The following is a 21,664-nucleotide window of genomic DNA, read 5'->3' as shown; positions in this document are numbered from 1 at the left end:
TGCAGCAAAGCTGCCGCAAACCAAAATATTTCCACCACCATGCTTTACAGTTGGTATCAGGTTATTGTGGTCAATTGATGTCTTTGGTTTTTGCCAAACATGTCTTCCCAGTACTGTGGCCAAATAGCTCTCCCTTTGACTCATCTGTCCAGAGCACATTGTTCCAGAAGTGCTGGTCTTTGCCTAGGTGTTCATTGGCAAACTTTAGTCTTGCCCTGATGTTCTTTCTGGACAGCAAAGGTTTCCTCCTGGCACACCTCCCATGTAGATCAAACTTGTGCAGCCTCTTTCTAATGGTAGACTCGTGCACTTTGACATCAACAGTGGGAAGAGCTACCTGTAGATCCCATGATGACATTCTGGGGTTCTTAGAGACTTCTTTCAGCATCTTGCGGTCTGCTCTCGGGCTGAACTTGCTGTGGCGGCCTGGCCTGAACAAGTTGGCAGTTGTTTGGAATCTTCTCCAATTGTAGATGACCTTGTATGTGATCTTCCGGACAGTCGAATGATTGATTTCAAATTGTTTGGAGATCTTTTTAAATCCCTTCCCAGACTCGTAGGCATCTATAACCTTCTTTCTGAAGGCCTCAGAGAGCTCTTTTGATCTGGGCATGGTGACGCCGCACACAACAACAACAAAGAGCAAACCAAACGAAATGTCTGAGGTTTAAATAAGACCGGTTCCTCCAAGATCCTCTCTAGCGATGTTCTAATGTTTTGCACCTGAGCTGGTGTACCTGATTCTAATTTTAGGTATTTGAAGTAGTGATAAATGTAGCGGTGTACTTACTTTTTCCACATGTGAAATTTGCATTTATGTTTATTTAAATTATACAATGGACTACAAAATGTAAATGTTTCATGATATTTGTTATATTATATCACCTTTATCTATCAATATTGTTGAAATGAAGATCAAATAGCTGTCTGTTGAAATATGTTGAAAAAGTCAAAACTTTACATGGGGTGTACTTACTTTTTCATGTGACTGTATATTGTACACACACGTATATGTATAAATATGTCGTGTTCAGCCCCGATTATCATTGGTACTGGACAGATAGACAAAACTGGCTTTAACCGCCTTGGACACGTCCGATTAATGGCGGATTCGCAAGTGCGGGAACGCTGGAATCACACAAGATCATCAATCGGAAAAACGAGGTTTATTCCTGACCAAATATCAAGGAAAGATTGAACCTGATGGAAGGATTTGATGGTGGAATAGAGCTGAAAAATGTGGAAATGCATTGGTGACGGATGTGTCAAGAATTCGACCAGTACAAAACTTCATCCGATCAAGATTAAATTTCTTGTGCATAAACTAGGAATAAATTAGTTTTGAAAAAAATTAATGACGTCATCGGCCGCCAGATTTGTTTTACTACAAAAGCCTTCAAAACCACTGATAACACGTCCTGGTGAGGGTCTGCAATCTCTGATTGCTCTTTTTGTCCCCCGTCGCACAGCGGAGCGAAAGGGGGACTATGGTTTTCCCCTCTGTCCGTGTGTCCGTCCATCCGTGTGTGCGTGCGGGCGTGCGTGTGTGCGTGCGGGCGTGCGTAAGCGAAGGACCGCATTCGAATTTGGTGTGCGGGTGCAACCCACGTCAAAATCCAAGATGGCCGCCGCCATGTATGTCTGATGCCATGTATGTCTGAATCTTGTGAGCTGAATATCTTGAAAAATAAGCGAAGTACCAACTTCTAATCTGGTGTGTGGGTGTATCTCGTCATCAGGAAGAACTCTATTGAAAATTGGGTCGCCACGTCAAAATCCAAGATGGCCGCCGCCATATATATGTCTGAATCTTGTGAGGGAAATATCTTGAAAAATAAGCGAATTACCAACTTCTAATCTGGTGTGTGGGTGTATCTCGGCATAAGGAAGAACGTTATTGAAAATTGGGTCGCCACGTCAAAATCCAAGATGGCCGCCGCCATATATATGTCTGAACCTTGTGAGGGAAATATCTTGAAAAATAAGCGAAGTACCAACTTCTAATCTGGTGTATGGGTGTATCTCGGCATAACGAAGAAAGCTATTGAAAATTGGGTCGCCACGTCAAAATCCAAGATGGCCGCCGCCATATATATGTCTAAATCTTGTGAGGGAAATATCTTGAAAAATAAGCGAATTACCAACTTCTAATCTGGTGTGTGGGTGTATCTCGGCATCAGGGCGACCGCTGTTGAAAATTGGGTCGCCACGTCAAAATCCAAGATGGCCGCCTCCATGTATGTCTGAACCTTGTGAGCGGAATATCTTGAAAAATAAGCGAAGTACCAACTTCTAATCTGGTGTGTGGGTGTATCTCGGCATAACGAAGAACGCTATTGAAAATTGGGTCGCCACGTCAAAATCCAAGATGGCCACCACCATCTATGTCTGAACCTTGTGAGCGGAATATCTTGAAAAATAAGCGAATTACCAACTTCTAATCTGGTGTGTGGGTGTATCTCGGCATAAGGAAGGACGCTGTTTAAAATTGGGTCGCCACGTCAAAATCCAAGATGGCCACCACCATCTATGTCTGAACCTTGTGAGCGGAATATCTTGAAAAATAAGCGAAGTACCAACTTCTAATCTGGTGTGTGGGTGTATCTCGGCATAACGAAGAACGCTATTGAAAATTGGGTCGCCACGTCAAAATCCAAGATGGCCGCCGCCATGTACGTCTGAACCTTGTGAGATGAATATCTTGAAAAATAAGGGAAGTACCAACTTCTAATTTGGTGTGTGGGTGTATCTCGGCATAAGGAAGAAAACTATTGAAAATTGGGTCTCCACGTCAAAATCCAAGATGGCCGCCACCATATATATGCCTGAACCTTGTGAGCGAAATATCTTGAAAAATAAGTGAAGTACCAACTTCTAATCTGGTGTGTGGGTGTATCTAGGCACAAGCAAGATCGCTGTTTAAAAATGGGTCGCCACGTCAAAATCCAAGATGGCCGCCGCCATGTATGTCTGAACCTTGTGAGCGGAATATCTTGAAAAATAAGCGAAGTACCAACTTCTAATCTGGTGTGTGGGTGTATCTCGGCATCAGGGCGACCGCTGTTGAAAATTGGGTCGCCACGTCAAAATCCAAGATGGCCGCCTCCATGTATGTCTGAACCTTGTGAGCGAAAAAACATATCATAGCATGTTTCCTGCGTCTTCCACTTTGTCAACTCATAGTCAGGTTCACTATGTTTTTTCGTTCAAAATTTTGGTAGATTAGTAAAACTATACATTTTTGGAATATTCAGAGCATGAGGAATCCAAAAATTAATGTTTACATTTGCGTAGACACCTTTGCGAAAATGACACTCAGGACAGTGATGAAGATCTGTAAAAGCATATTCCTGAACGGTATTGACCTCGTAGATCCTGTGTATAGGACTTATAGTTCAATCTGATACTACCTATAACTTCCTATAACAACCTATAACTTCAAAGGACTTGCAATATCATGTATTATGTAATACAGTTATATCACAAATATAAAGACAATGGTTTTCAATTACCTTTGTTTGTTGCTTTTCTATAATCCTGAGCACTAGTTTGAGGCCTTTATTGGATTCCTTGACCCAGAAAACATAGGATTAGCATATTTAATTAAGTCTCTAGGTTGACTAGAAGCCGAGATCACGCAAAATATGTATTTTATGGCAGCCATTTTCAAAATCCAAAATGGCGGCCATGCAGGTGTCTGTGCAAATGCCAACATTGATTTTCGGATTCTCCATGCTCTGAAGATTCCAAAAATGTACAGGTTTGCTAATCCCAAAATTTTGAAAGAAATTATATTTGTTAACATAGTGAACCTGACTATCTTCATCACTGTCCTGAGTGTCATTTTCGCAAAGGTGTCTACGCAAATGTAAACATTAATTTTTGGATGCCTCATGCTCTGAATATTCCAGAAATGTATAGTTTTGCTAATCTACAAAAATTTTGAACGAAATTATATTTGTTAACATAGTGAACCTGACTATCACGTCACTTCCCCGACGGGGGACCGAGGCGTAACGCTTGTTCTTGTTATTTAATGTGTTTTAATTACCATTCTCACTGGTGTCTATTGCAGTGCCATAAGGGACAAAGGATCAATCACATAGGGAACAACAAACAGGGAAGTAGTTAACATAATCCCTCTAACTTGTTAACATGCCCCATTCCTTATAATGGGGACGAAGATACACCTTAATCTGACATCCGGGCTAAACAGGTTCTCTACCTCTTACATGGTGTGGTTCTTTTTCTTCACGACAGTCTGAGCATGTTCCCGACACAAATCTACCTGGTCTAAAGTATCTCTACCCCACCGACCTAATAATATTATGCAAGGTGTTTTCATGATTTAAATGAATGGACCATTCAACCGGAATCGACTGAACACTCCTCAGATACAGCAATATGACCGATACACTCATATGTGGTCTTCGCTATGTTGTTAAGAAGCAATAAACCCATGCTCAGATTTTTAAAATTGTAACGAAACAAATATTTAAAAGCATATTGTGGACTCAACTGAATCTTCTGTCTGCCTGAGTCACAAGGTCACAGGCCTACACCACAGGAGACAAATCCCACATAAACGAATCTGAACCATTCCATGTTGCTGCATATCTGGTGCTTACAAAGAATCTGGTGCTGCATATCTGGTGCTTACAAAGAATTTGATTTTAATTTTCCACCTCCTCTCCCCTATGCTTGATGTAGTAATGGTGCCGGTCGTACAGGCACCTATCTGCTCATCGACATGGTGCTCAACAGAATGGCAAAAGGTACGTTCATTTAACCTTCCAATCCTTGTTAACCCTCCACTCCAATATGCTTCTGGCACTTCAATGTATGCAGTGGGAACCTTTCGGAATCATTATGTGAACTGGAACTTTCTGTAGATGATGGGTCACAGTGAAACTTCCTGTAGATGAGGGGTAACAGTGGAACTTTCTGTAGATGATGGGTCACAGTGAAACTTCCTGTAGATGATGGGTCACAGTGAAACTTCCTGTAGATGAGGGGTAACAGTGGAACTTTCTGTAGATGAGGGAGTCACAGTGGAACTACCTGTAGATGAGGGTTATCAAAATGAAACTTCCTGTATTTAAGTGCATCACAATGGAACTTCCTGTCGATGAATGCAACTTCCTTTTGCAGAGAAGGCATCTTTCATTTAAGTTTTTGTCTCATGCCCTGCTGGTCTCAATCACAGGTGCGAAGGAGCTGGACATTGCAGCCACACTGGAGCACATCCGAGACCAGCGTGCCAACTGTGTGCAAACGAAGGTGAGGCTTAGTCATTCACCATCTTCCTTCAATGCTCAGTAAGAGGTGTCCAGTTTCCATTCAGTCTTAAGAGTGGAAGTGAAGCAAGCTGTCCTATATCTTTGCACTAACTTGTTGATGTTAAAGATACTGCATGACCTTATAAAATGAGTAGATGAGCGTTAGTAACTCCGAGCAGGTTGAGTTCCAGCTCAATCCCATTGGATGGGTCACCACAAAAGCCATTCTGCTTTTTGTGTTACCACAGCTTTGCACAATTTTTCAACCCAATGCCAACGTGTACCTCACAGGAGCAGTTCGAATTTGCATTGACAGCTGTGGCTGAAGAGGTGAATGCCATCCTGAAAGCCCTTCCCAAGTAAGAATGACTGCAGGAGCAACTTTGCCACCAAGAACACCCAACTGTCCAACTCGCACTGAAACAGGGAAGTGTAATCAACAACCTAAAAGCCACAGATCCCTTTATGAACACAGATTTTGCCATGAACTGAACTCTTGTTATTGAACATCTAAAATTATCCCATTTTTCCGTTTCCTTAACTGGCTTATCCTTTTATGCAAAGACACCAGCATTTGTTAATATTCTTTGGCTTGAAGTTCGCGGTCCATGGTCCGAGATGATTAACACGTCTCATGCAGAAGGGGGTAAAGACAACAGTGCTGAAAGTCATAATCCTGCGATACATCAAATCACCGACTGGTGACATCATTTTCACCGCAATGTGACCCCGCCAGCTGCTTCTGCTTAACCCACTATTGTGCTCCATTGTGTGTGTGATTTTACCAAAGTTGTATATTTTTGTTAGCGTTGTGAACTGCGTGTGATTGTATTCAAATAAAGCTGCTGCATTGTTGTGTGCCATAGGCAAGCAATATTACAAGTTTGTGTTTTTCCTTTTTGAGGGAGAGAAAGCAAAAAGAAAGAGGGAGAGAGAGAGCGAGATCGAGCGAGATGGAGAGAGACAGAGTGAGATGGAGAGAGACAGAGCGAGATGGAGAGAGACAGAGCGAGATGGAGAGAGACAGAGCGAGATGGAGAGAGACAGAGCGAGATGGAGAGAGACAGAGCGAGATGGAGAGAGACAGAGCGAGATGGAGAGAGACAGAGCGAGATGGAGAGAGACAGAGCGAGATGGAGAGAGACAGAGCGAGATGGAGAGAGACAGAGCGAGATGGAGAGAGACAGAGCGAGATGGAGAGAGACAGAGCGAGATGGAGAGAGACAGAGCGAGATGGAGAGAGACAGAGCGAGATGGAGAGAGACAGAGCGAGATGGAGAGAGACAGAGCGAGATGGAGAGAGACAGAGCGAGATGGAGAGAGACACAGCGAGATGGAGAGAGACAGAGCGAGATGGAGAGAGACAGAGCGAGATAGCGGAGTAAGAAACGAAGCGTTTCCCTCCAATCGACAGCCACTCAGGTCGCAGCAAAGCCCTTTGTGGGCTCCAGCAACACTTGGCCTGTCCAATCAGCTTGCACCAGCCATGAATTGCAAATGCCAGAAAAGCTTCCACAAACGTTTCGTTCTGATATTTAAAAAAAAACTACTTTGGATTGCAATAAGTTAGCAATGTATAGAAACAATCTCATCCACAACATTAAATTCAGTCACAAACACTTGGGCATCACTATCAACCATGATCTTTCTGTGGCAAACCACATTTCAAAGATGGCCACCAAAGCCAGCTGCCGACTCGGCATCCTCCCTCGTGGAAAATCTTTCCTTGGCACACCTGAACTCCTATCCACCTACAAGGCTTCAATCTACAGCTTGGAGTACTGCTCTCCCCTCTGGGCCAGCTCCCCTGCCTCGCATCTTGTTCAGCTTCACACTGGAAACCAAGGCCTTTTCGATTATTGGAATCTCCCGTGTTGAAGGGATCACGCAAAGGGAGACACAAAAGGGGATGGAAAGGGGAGACGTCTATCAAAGGGAGATGCAAAGCGTCCCTATATCTGGTGTGACCAGATATATATTGGATGATACGTGACAGGAAAGTTCATATAAAGGTGTTCATATAAAGAAAAGTTCATATAAAGGTGCGCCCTACATCTGGAAAATAAAATACATTTACTTTTTCATGCAGGTGTATGGATCAAATTGGCACCTCTTATATGAACTTTTCTAGAGCATTACTTGGTTCCTCCTAAGAACACAAGGGTAGTACAGCATGTACACGAGATTTTTTGAATGTCCGTTCTTTTCTCTACTTTGCCACATGGCACATACCCTTATATAAAGGGGCCTTTTCTATGCCCCAGGCATTTTACCCATGAACAGGCATATTACTTTAACATCACAGACAGGACTGTGGTCTCTGCCTTCTACCACCTCTTTTCTGGATTTGCACCATTTTCCCTTTCCATGCTTCTGCCATCCCCAAGTTTCTACAAGGTGCACGTGGTTTCCCAGCAACCCCCTTCTGGTGAAACTCCCAAAACCAGAATCACTGCTCACCTCCACTTATCCGTTCCTCTTTTTTCACACCTGTGAAAAGAACTTCCACATTCTCTTCAAACTCATTCTTCCCACCAGGTTATCAAGACAGCTGTTTACCACCATCTGAGATCATTGCCAATCCATACACAATCTCTTCTACCCCAATTAACCTTCCCAAACCCCACCTTTCCATGTTTTAAGGTTACGGGGTTTCTCCAAACCCCCTTATCCTCTTCGATTTTTATTGTTGAATTTCTGCTTCTACCTTAATTTTTCGTTCCCCTTCAGTGAGAATCCTCACGATGTTTGTTCACCTCCTGTGCCCGCTTCTCCTTTCCCTCATCCTCCATGTACTTTCTTCCACCAGGCCTCCTATTTTGTCCCTCTACTCTGCTGTCAGTGGGTTCCATAATGCCCTCTATCCCATTTTAATTGCTCCTTTCGTTTTTATTATTAGCTCCTCCATGTTATTTTTTTTGATTATTGATTTTTTTTCTTTCATGATGTTAAAGATCCCACTGTGCTTTTCGCAAAGACTAAATAGGTTTAAATTAAACAATGCAACATCTCGTGAGATGACGAAATCTCGAGATATGTGAAGGACATACATTAATTACATTTTGAGGTAATTAGCTCATTATCTCACCACCTGGATGGAAATCAACAAGACCGAAGGTCTAACAGCAGCATAGCCGGGCTTGTTTGTTCCTTTAGCTGGAGGACAGTATGACCTGGGTGGGGATACCAGTTAGCAAAATAATGTAAGTTCTAGAATATAAGACCTGTCGTTTCGCTGACGGAAATACCAATTTTTGCTGCGATGGCTAATCAATCTATGGGGGAAGAAAAAAAGGATTCCTGGGAGATCCTGCTCTCCATGCATGGATAACCAACTTTTGTTTTGTGTTTGCATTTGCAGTTTTGACACGCGTGTCCATGTACCCACAAAAAACTTCTTTTTTTTTTATCACAAACTCCCGGGAGTTACCCGAATCCACCGTAATTGGATTTATTGAAATCTGTTAATCCTTCCTCAAGTTATAACATGACAAACAGACAGACACGGCTCCTTTTACAAATTTTTTTTTTTTTTTTTTGCATTGAGACTGGTTTATTACGTTTCAGGTAAACAATGAACCAACCATACACCGCTTCAATATATAAACTTTGCAATAACGAAAAAGGGATGGCAATGTTACCGCTATTATTATTATTACGAAAACAATACCACTGTATTAAGAAACCTGGGCTAATTTGTCTGACGCAGCCTGAAGGTGAAGCATGAAGGCATGAAGCCTAAGGCCTGTATGTACTGTGTCGTTGGAAGGCCCATAACACCAATGCTTTCGATATTTGATGGTCATTTTAACAATCGGTTTGTTTGTGTTTCACACTGAATGAAGAACGTAAAAGAAGAGCATGGCGATTGTGGTATATGACAGGTTCGACTATATGTTCGGCCTGAAAGAAATTGGAACCAAAATGGCGGTGTGCAGTCAGCCGCCGTACCGTTGTAATGACATCACATCACCCCCGTCATGTGAACAGATCCTCAGCTCTGATTGGTGTATGTTTGAGGGAACACACGGACAAACAAACACTGTTTTGGTGGCTTTGCCCTATGGGCTACACCGTAAAAAAGGGCTGCATCAGTTTTTGCTTATAGATGTCATAAATAATCATGCCGAGTTTCAAAATTATGCATTGAGCTGCCTCTGAATAGTGAAAAAACTTTTTTTTTAAATGTCAATGGACCCATTCCTGGACAGACCGACTGACAGGACATCGATATCGCTTCAACAGCTTTTGTCAACCTCATCGTAGACGAGCTAAAAAAAGATTTCTTTCACTGAAGTTGTGGAAAGCAAAGCCAGCTAGGTGCTGCTTGTTCCAGGTAATGGGATGTTCGGAGCAACACTTGATGTGTCCAGCTCAAAGAGTGAGATCAAATACACAAATGCAGGTGCGACAATGGCATGCTTTTAATCCACAGCAAGGCCTACAAAGTACTACAGATTTATGTCTCTCAAAAATACTTTGTATCCATTATTACACTTCGCCAAATCCAGATTATTTTATGCTCATGACAGAAACAAGGCCAAACAATGCAAATCACAATAAGGTTGAAGAACTTTTAAAATAGGAATACCACCGAATAATAATTATTAATAATAATAAATTCTGCCCCCAATGATCTTGTGTCCTGACATTTTAGTGTGTCCTGTGGCTCCAAAAGTGCAAAATGATTAACCAAACAAGGAAATCTTCATCAGCAGGTTACACGGACTCCATGACAGAGATCAAGGTACAAATCCTGCAATAGAAGGGAGGGGGAGAGGAGTACGAGTGATGAATGATCTTCAAACAACTGAGCAAACGCCAGGTGGAAAGATAGTTGCAACTCCAGCAAATTTAAATAAAAACGAAGTTAATTTAGTCACTGTGAGCCATTAATTACCCCAACATGGCCATTTGCTTTGAATCATCAAAAAAGAAAAAAACAAACAAAAAAAAAAAACATATCCAACCATCTTTCGATCCGGTTTTACTCAAATTTAATGGTAATCAGGAGCCATCTACATATTACGTATGCAAGGAGTGGAATAAAGGGGTAATATAATTTTTAGGAGATTGGAATGGTAAAGGGAGGGATGAATCAATGGATTAAAAATCCAGCAGTTTCGCGTATGTAATATGTTGGTGGCTCCTCAGCATTCATTGCATGCGCTTCAAATGTTGTGCACAAGTGAGGGAAGCATGGGCAAGGCAAAATCAGACAGAAGCGATTATGTGAATGAAAAAACGGATTATGTGAAATGCAAGTCCAATCAAATAAAATTGTGCAAATGGTATGAACAAGTTAAGAAAATAAATAAATGTATGCATGAGATGCAAGCAAACAAATGCCAGAATGCTTCAAAACCTCATTGGAAAGGCAATGGCATCATGCGGCTCACGGTGTCATTTACAAGATAACCGAATCAAGACAAGCAGTCCCAACGCAACAAATTCGAAACCTTTCTTGCGAGATTCAGAAAGCACTCGGCATTGTCCTGTAATCGGACGTTTGACACCGGTCGTTTAACCGATATTTAAATTGGACAGAATTGAACTTAACATAATGGGCCACCATTTTGACTAAGATGGGCAAATGTCGCACTTCACATGATAAGGTAGTGATGGAAACTTCCCGCTGCACCTTCGACTTGGGGCCACTGAGTTACGACATATGATGCTCATAATGAAATACATGAATTAGAGAGTTCATGAAACACCTTACCGCACGCAGTCTTGAGAACTTTGAATAACAGACGTGACGACAAACATAGGAGGCCAACGGGTGTACGGAACAGTCCAGAGCTGAACCTTCTGCCAACTCTGAGAAACGGATGATTTTGGAATGATCTTTGGGGGGGGGGGAAATGCATTAAACAAAGATATTTTGGACGAAGTTAGCTCTGTGGCTACGTCGTTAGGTGCCGCCATTTTGTCTGAATGTCACTCACTCCGCCCTAAAGAGCATGCGGCAAATTTGATTGGTCGAAACGGTGTAAAATTTTGCATTGTAAGTACTGCTAAATTGTAGGTTTTCGGAAGTGCGAACAAGGCGATTTGTGTTGTACAGCATTCACAAAATACTCTAGTAGCTCATGGTGGTTGAGTATGCACTTTATTGTACAGACCTAAACTCTTCAGGAATCCACTAATTGAAGGTCCAGGAACAATATTTGGTTGGTAACACATTTGCCACTGACGGCGAAATAGCTGAAATGGCCATACCCCTTTTTGGGCCACGCCCCCTTTTTTGCCGTGACTGTATCTACAGAACCGTTGGACCTAGGAGGTTGCCCGACCACTCAAAATTTGCGCAATGGCCACATTATGGGGGGTCAGTAATACATTTTCATATCCAAAAGTCAATGGTTTTTAAGATAATTGCCAAAAACCGATTTCAACATGTTACGAACTACAATTGTATGATACCACCAAGGCCACAACATTATATGACACTTATACCTTTTGCATCATCCTATTTTGGAATTTACTTATTTGGATTGCTACACTTTTCGCCTTTACTACAGCCACAAAACGTGACACATTTAATGTTCCTGTCTCTGCAAGTGCACGTTTTGGTACTCATACATGCTCTTGGGCATTTGCATGGAGGAGGCAGGTCATCGGGCCTGCACGATACTGGCAGTATCACTGGTGTTATGCCAACGTCCGTTGCTTCATACCCATACTGGAGTGGATCTGGTTTGGTGACGGCAGGAGTTGGGGCTTGCAACCACATCTTACACTGAAGAAATGCTCGCTTTATGTGTTCTCGTAGCGTTGATGAACAGCACACAAGCTGGTTGAAGTCCAGTTCTTTCTTGGAGTTGTGGTACTGCTCCCATCGATATTCATCGAAAGTGGAACAGTCGGTCTTCTTTAATCCAGACACAAGGAACTTTTCAGCATTGCTTGTTATCTGTGGTGACAGTTCTTCTACACCAAACCCTTCCAGTAGGGAGAGATCGATGGATGCTTTCAGGCCAGACAGCTTTGGACCCACCTTGCTGGTACTGTCGCAACCGCTGAGAGCATGAATGGCTGGGAGACACGACACCAAACCGTTGTCCAGTTGATCAACCAACATGTGGACTGGTACAGTTTTCTTTGTTTTCCGGTTACCAAGCTTCACGTACAGCTTTTGTAGTTGCCAGGTTGTGTTGAAGTGGAAGATGAGGTTGACAAAGACATCTGTGTCAGGCGAGTCGACCAAGACTGATTGAACCCCGTGTTTCACAACACCATCATTAATATGGAACATGATTCTGTCGTCGGCTTCTTCTTGGTTGCTTGAGAGCCCTGCGATCTGTGTTTCAGTGCCAGCTAACAGTTTCCTGCATTCACCCCCATATACTCCTCCAAAGAATATTTCCTTGTCCGACTCGACATTCTGCAGCATCCACTTGAAGACATACTCCTGCAACCGAACTTTGTTCAACATTGAGCTCCAGAACATATCAAGATCGACAGGGAGTTTCTGATTGTCAGACCCAATGGTGATTGTGATTTGTTCTGAGGAACTTCGCTGTGCCCGTTCCATTTGCTTGATTGATGATTTTTGATAAACATCAAAAATAATGTCTATTCTTGTGGACACGGAGCCTGTAGCAAGAATCCTGTTGGAAAGACTCTCAGCCAATTCCCCGAATGTGTGAAGGCCCATCTTTTTCATCGGTAGTTTACGCACAAGTGCCATGAAGTCCACTATTGTCATCTGAGCGTCACTCTTTACATTCCTCGTCTCCTGTGGAAGGCGACTGACAAGTTCCCTGGCTAAGGAGGCTTTATCGGGCTTCTTCAATTTGATGCCATCTTTACATTCAGTGGTGAGGAACTGGGATGTGCTGGTCAATTCATACTTCAGGAGTTCTAGCATGCTGTACCCTCTTTCTCTAGCATAGTCAATGTACCTAACCGTTTCCGCTGCATCCTTTTTCGCCATCGATTTCTTCGCTGTGAACGGAGTAGAAGTACGTTTCACGAAAACAGTCTTGCGGTTGGTAGGGATTGTATCATGTAGGTGCTTCTCCTTATCCTGAAATCTGGTCTCAACAAACTCTTCATAACTCTTCTCACCAATTTCCAGGCATTCAAGTAATCCGTCGACAACCTCCTGGGGAATGTCAGCTCCAGTAGAGATGTTCTGAAGTCTGATTCCAGCGTCGAACGGATTGTTGATGGGTTTTATGTAATCCAGAAGGGCCTTTGCACGAACATGGCCAATCTTCGTAGAACTTGGATTGAACTCATGGTGTAGGCTCAGCTCACTGTCATCTTTGTCTCCCAAGTTGCACCATTCCAGCAGCTGTGCCACATGAAGATCTTTCTCATGCTTTAGGAGATTCCATAAGGCTACTGCTTCTTTCTGTCTGGTCATCCCAATGATACCTCCAGCAACCTTGGCGGGTTTATTGTAACACTTCTCGAGTGCCATGTCAAATCCTACTGCACTGCCTTGTCGGGTAGTGTGGTACATCACCCATCCACCATCTGTAAAGCATCTGTAGATACCCGGGAACTTCCTTTGTAGGTCCAGGCAATCTTCAAGGAACAGCGTACCCCATCTGCTATAGTTTGTCCGGCCAAACCCGAAGAACAAAGGCATGCACCTCCGCACAGCTGAAACGAAAAGATGCCAATCGCCTTGCCGAATAGAGTGTGTAAGATCTCTCAGGATAGGATACAGCTCATCCAGAAACAAGCTCCAGTACCTCACATTCTCATTACAGGCCGTTTCTTTCCATTCGGTGAAATACTTCTTCAAGTCTGCATGTAAGATCTTGCTTTCTTCCCAAATCTCTCTGAACTCTGTATGGTCACTATCTAAAGCCTGCTGCATCTTAGTTTCCATGGTCTCTATTTGCTGGTCTAATTCACAACTAGTACTGTCCTGGTCAGGTTGAAACTTCTCAAACATAAGAACTGTCATCACCTCTGATACAAGACTCACTCCCTCCTTGCCTTTGCAATAGTGACCTCCAGTCATGACACTATTCTCTACAACGAGCTTGCCAAAGGCTTCAGTCTCAATCAAAGCCAGATCAATACCGATACAGCCTAAAAACTTCCCAAGGCAAGCGATGACAATCTTCTCCATGTGAAAAGGTCCCATTCCAAGGAATATGTTACCAAACTGATCTGGCTTCAACAGCTGGATTGCAGGCTCAACGACAAAACACCCATGACCGGAATTTCTAGCCATGTCTAGACTCTAGTCTAGACTCTAGACTAAATTCTAGTCTAGACTCTAGTCTTGACTCTAGTCTAGTCTAGACTCTTCAGGAATCAAGTAATTGAACAATAGGAACAGGAACAGGAACAATTACGAATAATATTGTAGTTCGTAACATGTTGAAATCGGTTTTTGGCAATTATCTTAAAAACCATTGACTTTTGGATATGAAAATGTATTACTGACCCCCCATAATGTGGCCATTGCGCAAATTTTGAGTGGTCGGGCAACCTCCTAGGTCCAACGGTTCTGTAGATACAGTCACGGCAAAAAAGGGGGCGTGGCCCAAAAAGGGGTGTGGCCATTTCAGCTATTTCGCCGTCAGTGGCAAATGTGTTACCAACCAAATATTGTTCCTGGACCTTCAATTAGTGGATTCCTGAAGAGTTTAGGTCTGTACAATAAAGTGCATACTCAACCACCATGAGCTACTCTAGTAAAAACAATTCAATTGATATAAAGGGTTTTAAACGCTGTAGAGTGTAGAAAAAAAAACTCCCATTGATTTGAAAGTTTACCATCTTTTCCACCACCTTATCTAACATGTTATATTAGATATTCGTGCCTGTTGTTCGTCCTTTATGACGTCAGGAAAAACAGTAAATTTCCTGTTTGGAATGATTTTCTATTTTGTTCGAATGACAGACCGAGACAGACAGATTGAAGCAATTGCTTTACATGCGTGCCGCGCCAAGCCAAATTCAGAGGCAAGGTAATGGTAAACCGCAGGATTTGTGGTCTACATTGTTCAAAACATAACATTCAATTGAAATCAAGTAGTTCCTCAATCATAGACCGAAGTCTGTCCGTCTGACAGGTAAAGTGAACCAATTGCTTAACCCCGCTTTGCGCTTCTTGAACGGGGCAAAAACATCATGTCGTGACGTAAAATATTACCAGTAAATACGAACTTTTACCTTTTCTTTCACACTCCTTATTTTGCATAGCCATGTGCCTTCAACAGTTGTATGAGTAAATGACAAACTTGGATAAAATTAACGAAATTAAAAACAATTAATTTCTTGAAAATAAGCTTTGGACCGAGTGACCAATCGGCGAAAAGAACCGCAAGCATGGCTTTCATTGTACGAGTTTTAACCATTCTAGAAGGCGTTTTAGGAAAATCCAGCTTTGTTATCTGGTTATTTCTGACCAATGTTGTGCCGACTTGCAAGAAATTCATTCTCGTATATGGTGCTGCAGGGTATGTGCTGAGTGTAACAGGTGCACAGGTATGTCAGCAGCAACTAACCCACGCAATGTCTCGTTAGCAATTTGCCTCCTTAGCCAAAATGGTGGGACGAAAATGTCAAATCACAAGTAGTGTGGCCTGTCACTCCTGTGTATGATCCCGCCGGATGTGTGAGCAAGGCGCCAAACAGCCGAGGGATAGACACCTTTCCCTATTTGGCCAGTCCTTTTCCTGGACTTCTCGTCTTTACTCGCTCCCCTCTTCCTTTTGCCGTTACACTTGCCTGGTCCTGAAAGGAAAAGGGTTTAGGGACCAGCACAGACCTGCCATGAGCAGAAGCCCTGTCAGAGGAAAGTGCTTATACGGGAGTGCCTGAGATAAAACGAGAGACAACCATTACTGCACTATACACAAAAAAGCCATTTTTAAAGTATAATCCACAGCATAAATAAGAGCTTGTATTATGCAGTAAAAACGCTCAAATTGAAAATTTTAGGATTTCTGCAATTGTCACATTCTTGGTACTGCACTGCTTTATCAGTATAAAATGAACACTCCTGATTGGAAATACACACGGACCTCCATATTCGCAAGGGTTCTGTTCCTGGAAAACCTCATCGATAAAAAATTCCTGAATACAGATACCTTGGTTTAATGGGGGAAATGGGAGTAAGTTTCCTGGGTCAGACTAAACCTGGGAGGGGGGGCGGGGGGGGGGGGGGTGGCAAATGTTAAATAACAATGATGAAAATAAATACCTGATGACTAACGGTAAGTACAAGTAAACAATAGTCCAGTGGTACAGTGAAGTGTCTGCGGTTCGGGAACCAAATACAGTACTTTAAAGTATCAATATCTGCGCACCTCCCCTCATGTTCCAGGTGCTGGAAGTTGGTTGGGTGGAAGGGAGGATGATACGAGGGGTAGGGTGATGTGGGATCGCCAACTCGTGAATGCATGGGTCGTGAATGCGGAATCCGTATACATTTACCAACTTGAGGCCAATCGAAACTCATGAATGCAGAACTCACGGATATGGAAGGTTGCCTGTACTTCGTTTTAACAATCTGTGATATGAACGACTCCATGTATTAGTGTATGCCATCATACAACACCAAAAGACATTCCATACCAGATACACATATGGAGTCCATTTGATTGTGTGCATAATCACAAATTGTAAACAAAGTACAGTATTTACAATCAGTGGTGTTCATTTTATCGTGGCAAAGCATTGCATACTCAATTCCATTGTTTTAATTCCAGAACCAAACAGTGACAAACTATATTTACCAGACATATCAGCAGATCACCTGTGCGTATAGATGTAAATAAAATGCATTTGATGAGAACTTTTACTGAAACAACACTTGCAAATAGGGTGGCAGAACTTTTGGGACAACCCTTGAAATAAAGCATTAAAAAATGTCAATTGTATTGTTACTTAAAATCAAGCTCATAAACAACTTTAACACTCTTACAAAGCAGTTTCCAGAAAACTTGCTACTCGTGTAATCTCAACAACTGCAGAAATCTAATAATGATAAACAGACATTGCTGAAATGGACATATGGAGAAAAAAAAACCTGTTTTATATTTGGATGAATTAGTTAAATTCAAACGAATGACCATTTTTATGCAAAAGTTCTGGTGGTTTCTTTTCCCTACACTTTTTTCCTAGTTTTTTTTTTGTTTGTTTTCCTGCTAAGTTTTTGTGGTGCGAATTCTGTTTATGGGAAAACACTCCATAGCTCAAATGCACAGCTACTTACTTTATTTAGATGGTAATTGCTCACAGTAAGCAGAAAAGAGCAGATCATATCTAAATGCTCACCAATCTTGGCACACTGACCATGACAAACAATTCAATGGCTAACCAAGAAGTAAACTGTACTCGGCCAACATGCCTCAGACGAAATATTGGACGCTGCACCCCCGCGGCCAGATGCATGCAACTGGTGAGATCTAACGAATTGAAAGTATAAAGAAGGGCACGATTGGATTACCTTATCTTAAAAATGATAAGGTTAGAGCATTAACCTATCTTAAAAATGAAGAGCCTGAGGAAAGAAGAGCATGATTGGGTGGCAGGATTGCCAAGAGGTACGATGAAGATGGGTGGCAGGATGGCCGAGAGGTATCATGAAGATGGGTGGCAAGATGGCCGTGAGGTACGATGAAGATGGGTGGCAGAATGGCCGAGAGGAACGATGAAGATGGGTGGCAGGATGGACGAGAGGTACGATAAAGATGGGTGGCAGGATGGCTGAGAGGTACAATGAAGATGGGTGGCAGGATGGCTGAGAGGAACGATGAAGACGAGTGGCAGGATGACCGAGAGGTACGATGAAGATGGGTGGCAGGATGGCCGAGAGGTACCATGAAGCTGTGGCAGGATGGCCGAGAGGTATCATGAAGCTGTGGCAGGATGGCCGAAAGGTATCATGAAGATGCGGCAGGATAGTCAAGAGGTATCATGAAGATGCGGCAGGATGGCCGAGAGGTATCATGAAGATGCGACAGGATGGTCAAGAGGTATCATGAAGATGCGGCAGGATGGTCAAGAGGTACCATGAAGATGCGACAGCATGGCCGAGAGGTATCATGAAGATGCGGCAGGATGGCCGAGAGGTATCATGAAGATGCGGTAGGATGGTCAAGAGGTATCATGAAGATGTGGCAGGATGGTCGAGAGATATCATGAAGATGTAGCAGGATGGTCGAGAGGTATCATGAAGATGTAGCAGGATGGCCGAGAGGTATCATGAAGATGTGGCAGGATGGCCGAGAGGTATCATGAAGATGTGGCAGGATGGTCGAGAGGTATCATGAAGATGTAGCAGGATGGTCAAGAGGTATCATGAAGTTGGGTGGCAGGATGGCCTAAAGGTAGGCATACTCGCTTCCAAGCTGCCTAGCTTGGATTCATTTCTCGTCCCTTTGTAAACCATCATCTCGGGCTTTCACAATCAGGAAGTGTGCCATCATTAAACGGGGCAACCCGTCTGCCGGCATTAGTTTGTGGACGTTAATTAAAGATCCTTCGCGAAGTGTAGGCGAGCTATTGCCGGAACTGTGGCTAAATTACAAATTCCTGCCCGAACCTTAGTTGAATGTCAGGCCTGGCCAGCCGGTTGGTTGGTGAAAGACTCGAGCCAAATTTCCCATCCGGCCAGCCCCGCAATAACGTGGCAATAATTGTGGCCATGAAGAAGAAGAGGAGGAGGAGGAGGAGGAGGAGGAGGAGGAGGAAGATGAAGATATTGGCCGACGAAGGTGCTGTTAGCTGACTTGCAAGCAGATGGAAGATTACCTCAGGCAAATGATATGGTGCATAGAGCAGAATGTTTGTGAATTTCAACATGCTGTATTTTGAATAAATCTGTCAGCGAAGCGACAGATAAAGATGCCCAGTGTTTTATATTAAATAGAAAACAAACAAAACAAAACAAAAACAAAACTAGCAAAAGAGCTAGCAAATACAAACATGGGTATGTGGACACACACACACACCAATGAAATTACCGATGCCAAAAATATATATATTTTTTGATTGCCCATTGTTAGCCATTTTATTTTACAAGCACCTCTCCTCCACACATTTAAACCACCTCTGGGCACATTGATAATTTCACAGTGCCTTCGGAAAGTATTCACAACCCTTGACTTTTTCACATTTTGTTGTGTTACAGCCAGAATTTTAAATCGATTAAATTGAGATTTTTTGTCACTGATCGACACATAATCTTACTATAATTCACTAAATGTCCGTCTGTCTGTCTGTCCATCCGTCCGTCTGTTCGAAGGTACCGCAAAAACGGCTGAACCGATTCGCAACGATATTTTGGGTGGGTAATCCTAGGACCCCCTGGAGTAAAATAGGCTTTATTGTTTTTCCAATTTTTCCAAGTTTTCCAATTTTTCCAAACACGATGGAATAATATTTACCGATATGAACAGTGATGTGGCTTTTGTTGAAATTATACGTACCAGGATAGAGTATATCGACTCCTGACGAACTCTCCCTATATGAACGTGCGGCTCCAAAGTAACACGCCAGCATGTGCAAAGCGACTGAGAAACAGGTGTAGCGGCCGCTTCCGTGTTACAGATTCGGCGCGCACTCTTCACACATAAACGTGCGACTGAGAAAGACGTGTTGCAGCCGCTTCCGTTTTGCAGAATTCAATCTTTTTTCAAAATAGACGCCATGTACTGTTTAGATTTTGATGATTTGCATGTGATATGATTCAACGGATGTTTATATAAATCGTTTAAAATAAAAAAAGCCTTCAATTTCTGATATTTTGCCTTTTCATTTGGGCTTCCCAATTGAAGCCCCACGCATAGGGCGGGTACCGTTGCTAGTACCCCATAATGTCAAGGTGGAATTTATATTTAAAAAATTTTTTAAAGAAATTTTTACAAATCAATTAAAAATTAAAAGCTGAAATGTCGAGTCAATAAGTATTCAAACCCTTTGCTATGACACTCCAAATTGAGCTCAGATGCATCCAATTTTCTTTGATCATCCTTGAGATGTCTCCACAACTTGACAGGATTCCACATGTGGGCAATTCAATTGATTGTTCACAATTTAGAAAGAAACACACCTTTCTATATAAGATCCCACAGTTGACAGTACATGTCAGAGCAGAAACTCCACCATAAAGTCCAAGGAACTGTCTGTAGAACTCTGAGATAGAATTATGAAGAGGCACTGATCTGGGGAAGGGTATAAAACAATTTCTAGTGTTGAAAGTTCCAAAAAGCACCTTGAGCTCTATCATTAGGAAATGGAAAGAATAAGGAACCACCCAGACTCTTCCTAGAGCTGGCCATCCGACCAAATTGAGGAACCAGGCAAGACGGACCTTGGTCAGTGAGGTGAATTAGCACCAGCTGACCACTCTGGCAGAATTACAGAATTCCTTGGCCGAGATGGGAGAACCTACCGGAAGGCCAACAGTCTCTGCAGCACTTCACAAATCTAGGCTTCATGGGAGGGTGGCCAGATGGAAGCCACTCCTGAGAAAAAGGCAGATGACAGCACACCTGGAGTTTGCAAAAAAGTCACACAAATTACTCAGAGGCAAAATATTCTGTGCTCCGAGGAGACGAAATTTAACTCTTTGGCCTTAAAGCAAATCGCTACATTTGGTGGAAATCGAGCACAGCTCATCACCCATCTAACACCATCCCTACCGTGAAGCATTGTGGTGGCAGCATCATGCTATGGGGATGCTTTTCAGTGGCAGGGACTGTGAGACTTGCAAGGAACGAGGGAACAATTAATGGAGCCAAATACAGGCAAATCTTTAAGGAGAACCTGCTTCAGAGTGCAAAAGACCGAGACTGCAGCAAAGATTTACGTAACAGGATAATGACTCCAAGCATACACCCAAGGCAACACTGGAATAATTTCAGAACAAGAACATGAAAGTCTTTGAGTGGCCCAACCAAAGCCCAGACTTGAATCCCATTGAGAATCTGTGGGAAGACTTAAAGATTGCTCTTCACCAACACCACATCCAACATGACAGAGCTTGAGCAAATCTGCAAGGAAGAATGGGAGAATCTCCCCAAATCCAGATGTGCAAAGCTGATACAGATATACCCAAGAAGACTCCTCCCCTTGGATAAGTTTGTTGAATGCTAGAGCGTAGATTGTGCAGAGCTTCAAGTTGCTTTAACCAGAAGTTTGGAATTCCATTCTGGGCCTGGGCTTGTAAAGTTTGGTATTTTTGCTTGTTGGCATTTTATATTTTCTTCACTAAATATCACTGGAGGCATTGCCTTTAGATGTTGTTTTTAGTTTTCCTCCAAGTTTTTGATCCAATCCACCTCTGTTGCGTTATTTTGGGTCCTCAGATTCCTTTCCAGAAATTTTTAAGTTCATCTTTCTTGGGGAAGGGGGAGGGGGGTTGTGGAGGGGGTGGAGGGATTGGACACGTTTTTGCTTCC

General features: G+C 42.8%; 2 protein-coding genes across 24 annotated transcripts in view; one reads left to right on the top strand and one right to left on the bottom strand.

The window, feature by feature from the left end:
- The window catches only part of LOC137431352 (receptor-type tyrosine-protein phosphatase N2), a 261,049-nt gene extending 254,896 nt beyond the window's left edge, over nt 1-6,153 (top strand). For all 5 annotated transcript variants that reach the window (XR_010985252.2, XM_068122588.2, XM_068122587.2 and 2 more), the window contains 3 exons: nt 4,711-4,775; nt 5,207-5,280; nt 5,571-6,153. Coding sequence is in view for 4 of the 5 variants with exons in the window: in XM_068122588.2 (XP_067978689.2) it covers nt 4,711-4,775; nt 5,207-5,280; nt 5,571-5,642 (211 nt within the window). In the remaining variant the exon portion in view is untranslated. The remainder of the gene's footprint in view (nt 1-4,710; nt 4,776-5,206; nt 5,281-5,570) is intronic.
- A 3,526-nt stretch (nt 6,154-9,679) lies between these two features.
- LOC137431350 (dnaJ homolog subfamily B member 6) overlaps nt 9,680-21,664 on the bottom strand; it is a 132,232-nt gene continuing 120,247 nt past the window's right edge. For 5 of the 19 annotated variants that reach the window (XM_078781923.1, XM_078781918.1, XM_078781922.1 and 2 more), the window contains exons 10-11: nt 16,024-16,072; nt 9,680-10,035 (exon numbers count right to left, since the gene is read on the bottom strand). In XM_078781923.1, coding sequence (XP_078638049.1) covers nt 16,059-16,072 — 14 coding nt within the window. In that variant the 3' untranslated portion in view covers nt 9,680-10,035; nt 16,024-16,058. Of the gene's footprint in view, nt 11,362-14,952; nt 16,073-21,664 lie in introns of all 19 variants that reach the window. The other 14 variants (XM_078781916.1, XM_078781913.1, XM_078781914.1 and 11 more) reach the window with 4 other exon arrangements.

This window comes from Myxine glutinosa, chromosome 7 (assembly GCF_964187855.1).
Source record: "Myxine glutinosa chromosome 7, kmMyxGlut1.1, whole genome shotgun sequence".
NCBI lineage: Eukaryota > Metazoa > Chordata > Myxini > Myxiniformes > Myxinidae > Myxine > Myxine glutinosa.
Note: the sequence above shows the minus strand (reverse complement) of the source record. Positions and strands in the feature narration are given on the sequence as shown.